The following is a 10,273-nucleotide window of genomic DNA, read 5'->3' as shown; positions in this document are numbered from 1 at the left end:
TGGTAGTGTATGTCTCATATTTAAGAAAAAACGCGATAAATAACTGAAAAAACGGAAAAATCGATAAAAACCGACAAAAACCGAATCGATAAAAACCCGACTTAATTCGTTTGGTTTGGTTTCAATATTTGAAAAAATGGGCTTACTTGGTTTGGTTTTTTTTTAGAAAAAAACAGACCCAAACCGAACCATGAACACTCTTACTTGTTGATTAGTTTCAAACCCAGGATCCCATAAAAAATTGAACCCACTTCACCAGTGAGTCGTGCGCTATGTTTAAGTCAAGTGGGTTCAATATTTTCATTATAATAATATATTTTCTCAAAAAAAAAAACTATATACATAATACAATTTTTTGACGAAACGAATTTATATAAAACCGCTTGATCCAATGTAGTGGCCATGTCTGTAACAGGTGGTAAGACCAAGTGGGTAGTGTAGCTCAGATGGCCAACCTTTCTAACCATGCGGTCCTGAAATAGAACGCGTGAAACTAATCACTACCTGTAAATGTGTAAGTAAATCAAATTAAAGCAAAGTTTCCATCCTAGAATAACTTTTATAAAATAGCCCAAGTCTTTATATGGTTAGCATCTACTTTAATTTTTGAGAATATAGCCACTTTTTCATCACATGCGGCAGATTAATATAGGTCATTGTTTATCAGGACACGATAAATTGACTTTATTTCTGTAAAATGCAACTTAAAACTAAAACAAGAAATTAAAGGACTTTAGCACACAAAAAATTTATCGTGATGACTCGATTCTCAAATAGTTTTTGCGAAAAGTAAATAAAACATTAGTGGGAGGACACGGTAAATTACCATGTGATAAGCCTAATAGCCAATTTGGTCTAAGTTTTTAAAATTAACTTATTTTGAGAAGTGTTTTTTTATCAAAAGTGTTTTTCTCAAAAGTACTTTTGGTGAGAAGCAGTTTGTGTTTGGCTAATTAATTTAAAAAGTATTTCTAAGCAACAATTAGTGTTTGGCCAAGTTTTTAAAAAGTATTTCTAAGTGTATTTTTCTCAAAAGTGCTTTTCAAAAAAATACTGTTGGAGAGAAGCTACCTTTTCTGCTTCTGCTTCTACTTTTCCTCAAAAGTATTTTTTCTTTCTTCCGAAAGCTTAGTCAAACACTTTAACTTAAAAAAAATACTTTTTTTAGTTTGGAGAAGCTTGGCCAAATATCCTATAAATCTAACTCCATCTTGAAACGATCCTCTAGCAACGCGTGTATTTGGGTTAAAGCAATCAATTCTCTATTCTGGGCATCTATTTTTAAGAAAATAAAATAAAATTAGGCAACTCTATTCTAGGCATCTATTAATAGCGAAGGAAGTTGATTTTAATTAATCAAAAGGGGAAGAAAAACAAAGTCAAAACAGATTAAGGGAGGAAAAAAACAAATAATTGCTCATCTCAACATTTCCACTTTGTGATGAGCCACATACCATAAATGGATGGTGGGGCCATCAAGATTTAGTAATTATTGGTCAAACAACACTAGATAAAGACAAAACACTTACCATAATCTCACTAGGATTTAAGTAATATATTTAGATACTGTAAAGTGTTTTTCTACTATAGTTTAATTTGTAATAATATCAAATACATGCTTATGAGAGGTATTTGTAAATTGTAATTAGCTTATAAGTAATATAGTTGTCCGAGCATTATTTTACTTTGTTATCCTTAATGTGAGCTTATATTAAAAATATAATTAAGTAAATTAAAGTATGAGTTTTCTAACGGCTTAAATTTTTAGTTGAGATGAAGATAATATAATATATTTTAACATGTTATTAGAACAGAGACAAAAATGCTAAGTACGAGTCTTACCGCTACTCATAAAATCTAGTTTCAAGAGAGAAGAAAACCATACCAACTAACAAATGAAGGAGCGTGATGAATACATAATTAAATAAATAAAATTATCATTTTTTAGGCTTTTCTCTCATAGCTTAAATCTTTGGATGTGTGACACACTTTAACAACTTAAATGGCATCTATTCCCTTCTTGTTTCCTTTCTCTATTTCATTTATTTTAATTTATTCTGTTTTTCTCTTCCTTCTGTTCTGGAAATATATTCATTTCTAAGCAATCAAATCCTAGATAACATCACATCCATCTCTCTCCTTTTCATTTCCCCTAAAAAAGGGGACTCTAGTGCCAAACAGGAAACTAAGTAAGTCATAATTACATCACAAAATAAAACAAAAAGGGAAATTCTTTTCATTCTGGTATAAGGAGTTTTAAGCCTTTGCTTTGTTTCAAATACTTTTATAAGTCTTTCTTTTTCTATAAAGGGTCCATACCATTCTCTTCTACTTAGATTGCTCTTTCTTCCTCTCTTCTCACCTTCCCCAAACTCTTTAAATTCACCACCTTTGATCACTCTTGAATCTCATTCCTCTAAGTTGAAATTAAAAACAATAGGAAAAAACAAGAAAAAATAATGGTTTGTTCCTCTCTTTTTGTGTCCTCTCTCTCTTTTTTTTTTTTTTTTTTTTTTTGGTTGACTAACAAATTTTGGCATATTTGTGTTGCAGGAAATAGATAGTCAAAGCCATCTAAGCACTTATTGGGATGGCTATGTAGATTGGAGAAATAGACCTGCACTTACCAATAGGCATGGTGGCTTACTTGCTGCCTCTTTTGTCCTAGGTAAAATAATTACAAACTCTTTAATTTTATCTCATTTCTTGGAAAAGTTTTACATGGGTTTATAAAAAGATCAAATTTTTGTGAAGATTTTCCTTCATTTGATTTTTGTCTAAATTTTTTTTTTTTTTGGAAATTTATTAGTTGTGGAGGTACTGGAGAACTTGGCATATTTGGCAAATGCAAGTAACTTGGTCATGTATTTGTCAGAATACATGCATTTCTCACCAACAACATCAGCAAATTCTGTGACCAATTTTATGGGCACAGCATTTCTACTAGCACTACTTGGTGGATTCTTATCTGATGCTTTATGCACAACTTATCACATCTATCTCATCAGTGCAGTCATCGAATTTCTGGTAATAATTCTTCCTTTTCTTGTTTCTTCCTCCTCTCTCTCTCTCTGTTTATCGTTACTTTACCTTTTTTGCGCCCCCTAGGCCCTAATCGTGGATAAATTCATCTGTGGATTCTCTAATCTAAAATATTAGTATTAAGTATTTTTGTTTCTTAATTACTTGATGTCCGATATCTACATTGGGATCGATTAATTAGAGGGTGTTTGGATTGGCTTTTAAGCTGGTCAAATAGCTTTTAAGCTCTTTTTAACTTTTTTCAGTGTTTGACAAAGTTAAAAACTGCTTAATAATTTATAAATTGCTTAAAACAAGCTAAAAGCAATAAGCTGTGCAACCCCAACTTATTGTTTTTTGTCTTAAAAGCTATTTCTGTTGAAAACATTTTTTTAAAAGCCAAACGGGCTCTAAATTTGGAGTAGCCTCGAAAAATCCTATATTGAAGGTAAGTGCTCCCTAACAAAGGCGACTTGACAAATTTTAGAACCTCTAATTAAGGATGAATAAGTATTTACTACTCTACCACACCCGTATATCTTTACGTATTCAACAGTTAGAATATTGAGATAATCTAATTAAGCTTACCTTAATTTATGTCAAGGAACTGAAGAGTAAGCACGAGGGTTATAATTTGGCTAGACGTAAAATCAGTAAAAAGCAATGGCAATTGTAGGCAGTCCTGATCCTGAATGAAAGAAAATTGGGAAATGTGAATAAAGCCAATAACAACGCCCCGCTTTTTGATGCACCCTCAATTTTTTATTTTGGTTTACAGTTAGGGGTAATTTTAATCTTCAGTATTATTTCTTTTACTAGCTTATTGAACGATAAAAATGATGGTACGTCAAGAAAAATGAAAGGTCAAATCACTTTATTAAAGTATAGAGAATTGATTTACTCCTAATGTTCTTTAATTTTTACACCGTCTCTTTCTTTTTCCTCTTTTTACCCTTTCACATTTTACCCCTTTTTTGTGCTGAATGAAGACATTTCATTAGTAGTTTGAAGTTTGAACTAAAAAACTTCAACATACTAAAATTTGCATATTCATCGGATACTTATAATCAATCTTCTATCAGCACAAGATAAGTAACTATGCACACACAAACTTGAATAAACAGAAAGAAATTACTTAGAATTTTTTCGGCATTTGAACACCCATATCTAGAATCTTTTTTTTACTTCAATGACCACTAGACCGCACCCTGGAATATCGCCTAATAGTAATGTTTTTGTCTTTAGGAGTGAAACTTCATAGGAACAAATTAAAGATATGCTTAGTGCGCTACTCATTCGGTAGTGTATAGTAGTGTTTAGGAAAAGGTATATAAACATAGTGAATATGATCGCTATTAAAATTCCACTAGTGCATGCAACTTACAAAGGTGATGCAATAAGCTGCTCGATTCCAGCTATAAAGTTTTGCAACCATGTATTAAAAGGAATTGGTTGCTTTCTTCTTTTAATTCCTTTTCTTTTTCTTTTTCCTCACAGGCCCATCCATCATACCAAAGAATAAACTTATTAACGAAGAAATTTGAAAGATATCTACCCCTTGATTTTTGCTGGTCACTGTTATTCTTTGAAAATAAATCCCATGACTAAGAAAAGAGACCACTTGTTTTTTTTGGGTTTTGTTTTTTTCTAATGATTTTATAACCCACTAAATGAAATCTTTATATGATTCCGATTTGGTGAAAAAAGTTCATGTGGCATCGTGAAAAACATTGTTGTAGTATGGAAAGCAATGGTCATGATAGTGGCTAAAGGTTTTGTATATTTGTCGCCTAATTATTACTCCCTCCGTTTCAATTTATGTGAACCTATTTCCTTTTTAGTTCGTGCCAAAAAGAATGACATCTTTCCCTATTTGGAAACAATTTACCTTTATGCAATGATTTATAGCCACATAAAATATATGTGCTTTATTTTACACCACAAGTTCAAAAGTCTTCTCTCTTTTCTTAAACTCCGTGCCCAGTCAAATGGGTTCACGTAAATTGAAACGGAGGGAGTAAGTTATAATCAAATTTAAGATACAAATTTTTTTAGTGGAATGATCATAAGAATCCACCCTTCCCCACACCATTCATGCAACGTATGTAGTTAGTATTTGCACTTATCATACGGATCCATGACTGAAAAAAGTAGTTCTAAAGTTTCTGTTGGCAAAGCGATGATGTGAGAATACTGTTTGTTGCATTAATGTTGTTTGTCTAGGGGGTAGACGACGAGTGTTTGCCTCAAATTTTATCCTGTCATAGCGTCCCAGAGTACATTTAATTTACTGTTGGTTCATGGAATATGCACAACATTGCACAAGCTGATACACTCTCGGCATGGCATTCTAATTTAATAATTAATTGTGTCAAGATCAGCTTTTGCACATCTCGGCTAATCTAAAATACTTATTATTATTTATCAGTACAGGTATTAGATAATTATGTCTATCAAGGCTTGGGAATATAGAAAAAAAGTCACATACTATTTTTGCATTTGCTAAAATTTGAACCTGAGACCTCATAATCCTCAACCCTCAACCCTAGTTATTAAATCTCTCGGCGTGGCATCTTAGGTTTTCACACTTGACACTACCCATTCTTTCCTACGTATACACATTTCGTGTTTCTTCTCTTGTTTCTTTGACTTTTGGTCTTGATCTTGTTTGTTGGACTATAGTTACTTACTATCAGTACTTCTATCATAATCTCTATTGCTACTTTGATTTTAGTTTTCTAAATATGTTGTCTTGCTATCAGTGCTTCTTTCGTTTTTTATTTAGCCGAGGATCTATCGAAAATGGTCTTTCTGTCCTCCAGGAAAGGGTAAGGCTGCGTACATCCTACTCTCCCCAGCCCCCTCTTGTGGGATTACACTGGGTTGTCGTCAACAATGAAATTCTGCCCCCGGTCCCCTTCATAAAATTCATAAAAAGGAAGAGATTTATTGATATATTTATTGGATCCATCGGGACTGACGGGGCTCGAACCCGCAGCTTCCGCCTTGACAGGCGGTGCTCTGACCAATTGAACTACAATCCCACGGAAATACGGGATCTAGTAGAAAATTTGATTCTTTTTTATCTCCGGATCGTATATTTCTGAAGTACAAAGGGGGTTATATCATCTCATGGCGGTTGTTGACGACGCCTGTTGCATCATCTTAGGTGTTAATGGTGGTAGGACCAACCCAAGTTTTGGATTAATTGTCTCTTTCTCTTTTGGGGGTGTTTTGCTTTGTGCCATACCCAATTTTGTTAACTATATGACGTGGATAGCAAGAACAAGAGATATCACAAATAATTAGTTGTGTTAAAGTCTAGGCCTGTTTAGCTTCTTTTATTTCTTTAAACTGTGAATAGCAGAGATGAAAAGGTTGAGGAAGAAAGATTTCGGTATAATTAAAACTCTAAACCTAATAGTGTGAGATGAAATTAAATTATGACCAGGTTCAGATTAAACTTAAATACCGCGGACCCCGCTATAGAGGGAGCTTAGTGCACCAGACTGCCCTTTATTTTTCAGCAAAGTCAAACCTCCGTGTAAAAAACAATTTTTGATAACTGAAAATCTTGCCAGAGCAAAAAAAAAAAAAATCAAATGCAGAATTACCGACAAAATAATACATATTTTTTGTTTTTTTAAAACTATTGTATTTTTCTTTCCAAAACGAGCTTTATAAGAATCAGCAAAACCAGATCAAAAGCCACCTTAGTATTCTTTGATCTAAATATTTTCAAGTTTTATGGTTAGGCGTAAGGAACACTAACGAAAATGGTGATAAAGATTAAATATATTTTACCAGGATGATGTAACAGGTGTGTGGTTGTTAGGAATGTGGCAGATCTATTGATTTCTTTAAATAGCCATAAACTTTCCATTAGGAAAGAGTATCCACAGGAAACATTCCATTTTTGTTAGGAAAAAGGGCACATGTCACTCACATCAGACTTATCACTACATTATTTTACACCAATACACCTACGTATTAAAATAGAAATGTGCACTAGAATAGTTTAGATTTGTTTGTAGGTCACCAAGCTATATGTCGAAGTGGCCACCATCAAAAGTTGCGGTGGGCGGTAAGTAGTAAGTACCCCTTTATTCTTATGCAGAGGTCTCGGATTTAAATCAGAAATATTGGTAGAAAGTACTTTACGTCTAAAGTGGAACTAAGGTGAAGTTCAAAATGGATCAAGGCAACAACCCAACATTGATTAGATGTTGCAGAACTATTCTTTTTTGCAAGTAGTTTGAAACAGAACTTCAAAAGATTCATTCATGCATCATTTCCACTGTTCTGACAAATATTTTGTTAGTTATTCCTGAATATTACAATAATAATTTTGCCTCAATCCCAAACAAATTGAGTGTGTTGTATAAATCCTCCATCTATCTCCATTTAAGCCCGCCTCAGTTCAATATTATTAAAGCTTAGTTTCTCTAAGACAAGAAATTTCTTACATTTTCTATTGACAAATAAGTAGAAGACAAAGGCTAAAAGATTTCTAGCGTACAAATGACCTAAGGATTTGAGTGAACCATCAACCATCTCAATTGACACTAAAACTTTTTATAACTGTGGTTGACGACCATAGTACGCGCACCTCGACTAATTCCACGGGTTACGTGCTACCTCCCACTAGGAACAAGTATCAGGTAACTCTGGGTACTAGGTAACTATGTCCACCGAGGCTTGGACAATATGGGAAGAAATCACCTACTGTTTTCGTCTCGATTGGGATTTGGTCCTCAACCCACTTTATTGACCATTAGGCCACACAATTGGGTACAAGTAACACTCTCATTTTGTGCGTCTTCTATGAAATGCGACCGTATTTAATCTTGCCTAATCATGTTAAACGGTATATTCATCTTAATATCCATATTTCTAGACAGATATATTGTGGATATGTTGGATTCTAGAGACTCAACATTCACTCCCATAGAACACTACTTATCCTACAATCATTCTGTATAACATGCCCTTAACTTTGGTAGGTTGTTTAAGATGAATCATAACAACACAGAATATTGTTTGTGAACATCTCCTGAAATTTTGAATGAAACAGGGACTGGTAGTACTCACCATACAGGCTCGTTCTGCGTCGTTGAAGCCACCAAAATGCGACCTAGGAGTTCCCAACGTGCCGTGTGAACAAGTTCATGGTGTACAAGCTGCAATGTTGTTCATAGGACTCTACTTAGCGGCATTAGGTGTAGGAGGTATAAAGGGATCGTTGCCACCCCATGGTGCAGAACAGTTTGATGAAGCAACCCCACAAGGAAGAAAGCAAAGATCAACTTTCTTCAATTACTTTGTGTTCTGCCTCTCCTTTGGAGCTCTCATTGCTGTCACATTTGTGGTCTGGATTGAAGACAATATGGGTTGGCAATGGGGATTTGGAATTGCAACTTTAGCTATACTTTTGTCAATCCCAATCTTCCTTTCTGGTTCACCATTCTATAGGAACAAAATACCAGGTGGAAGCCCTCTTACAACGATCAGCAAGGTATATAGTTTCATAAAAACTTCATCTAACCTAACTGAGTTTTATCTTTGCTCAGCAACTAATCTCATGTTATAATGCATAGGTTCTAATTGGAGCATTACTAAACTCTTGTGTATCAAGAAACTCAAGTACTGCTATAGCAAGTATGGCTTCAAGCCCTTCTCCTCCGATTCCAACTGGCAACGAAAGTGGCCAAAACAGCAAAGATGTCAAATCAATTGAGACTCCATCGACAAGTCTTAGCTTCCTTAATCGGGCTGTTTCAGACACACCAGCTTGCGGTGCATTAAAATGCTCAGTGCAACAAGTGGAAGAAGTCAAGATTGTGATAAAAATATTCCCAATTTTTGCCTGCACTATCATGCTCAACTGCTGCCTAGCTCAACTGAATACATTCTCAGTCCAGCAAGCAGCCACAATGAACACTAAATTAGGCTCCTTAAAAGTCCCCCCGGCCTCGCTCCCCATTTTCCCTGTAGTTTTCATCATGATCCTAGCACCAATTTACGACCACTTCATCATCCCATTCGCACGTAGAGTAACCAAAACGGAAATGGGCGTCTCTCACCTCCAACGCATTGGTGTCGGTTTGTTCCTCTCTATTATAGCTATGGCAGTTGCAGCCCTTGTTGAAATCAAGCGCAAAAGAGTAGTTACTGACTCAGGCCTCCTCGACTCTGCCAAGCCACTGCCCATAACTTTCTTCTGGATCGCGTTTCAGTACCTGTTTCTTGGATCAGCCGATCTTTTTGTTCTAGCTGGACTACTAGAATTCTGCTTCTCAGAAGCACCAGTGAGTATGAGATCATTGGCAACATCTCTAACATGGGCTTCTTTAGCCATAGGATACTACCTCAGCTCGGTGATAGTATCGATAGTAAATAGTGTGACAGGTATTTCAAAGCACAAAGCATGGCTCTCTGGTAGCAACTTGAATCACTACCGTTTGGAGAGGTTCTATTGGCTAATGTGCATACTCAGTGCATTAAACTTCATACACTACCTATTCTGGGCTACAAAATACAAATATAGATCACTAAGGTCTAGCAAGTAAAAGTTCGTAGTGGAAATGTATAGATGAAACTGCCTCAGTTTTAATGTATGGTCTTTCTAGACTTAATGTAAATATGTCTGATGAATTGCTGGATCTTGAAGTCTATGCAACAGGACTAAGCCAGCAAAAGAACCACAAGAATCTATCTGCGGAACCCAATCAAAAGAACTTTGAATTATCAACCATTATATAAAGAGGGAAACTGAATTTTTTCAAAATTAATACGGATATTCACATTTAATAATAACACTTACTTCAAGTTTAGGACACTCTTAAAATCTTCTTCTGGGATTAAAAAGAGATTTTGAAGTGAAGACGTTGGTAATTTCACCGCAATGGCAACTCCTCTTGAACAAACAACTAGTTTCTGACATTATACTCTCCTTTTCGGATCCAAATACAAAATTACCTATGAAAATTCAAAGAAATAAAATAGCAGTAACTGTATGATTTAAAGGACTGATAACTTAGAACTTGAAATAGTTGAAGAACCCTAATTTTTAGAGAGACCATATGATTTTGGGGGAAATATATAGTGTAATAAGGTTTAATTCAATTTGTGGGGTTTAAGAGGGTGTATGGATTTGCTTTTAAACCGGTCAAATCAGTTTTTAAGCTTTTTTTAGCTTTTTTCAGTGTTTGGCAAAATAAAAAATTACTTAAAATAAGTTAAAAAACTGCTT

General features: G+C 34.7%; 1 protein-coding gene across 1 annotated transcript; it reads left to right on the top strand.

The window, feature by feature from the left end:
• Nucleotides 2,293-9,683, top strand: LOC109235398 (protein NRT1/ PTR FAMILY 4.6-like). The gene is made up of 5 exons (XM_019401489.1): nucleotides 2,293-2,462; nucleotides 2,554-2,668; nucleotides 2,810-3,027; nucleotides 8,096-8,536; nucleotides 8,619-9,683. Exons 1-5 carry the CDS (start codon nucleotides 2,460-2,462, stop codon nucleotides 9,588-9,590), a joined length of 1,749 nt encoding a protein of 582 aa, XP_019257034.1. The 5' UTR covers nucleotides 2,293-2,459; the 3' UTR covers nucleotides 9,591-9,683.

The sequence above is a fragment of the Nicotiana attenuata genome, chromosome 12 (assembly GCF_001879085.1).
Source record: "Nicotiana attenuata strain UT chromosome 12, NIATTr2, whole genome shotgun sequence".
Taxonomy (NCBI): Eukaryota; Viridiplantae; Streptophyta; class Magnoliopsida; order Solanales; family Solanaceae; genus Nicotiana; species Nicotiana attenuata.
The sequence above is the reverse complement of the archived record's forward strand: the minus strand, read 5'-3'. Positions and strand labels throughout refer to the sequence as shown.

Bases quoted from the DNA above. Each gene is read 5' to 3' on its own strand.
- LOC109235398 (XM_019401489.1), top strand. The intron at 3,028-8,095 runs GTAATAATTCTT...TGAATGAAACAG, and splicing joins GTGCAGTCATCGAATTTCTG to GGACTGGTAGTACTCACCAT. The intron at 8,537-8,618 runs GTATATAGTTTC...TATAATGCATAG, and splicing joins CTCTTACAACGATCAGCAAG to GTTCTAATTGGAGCATTACT.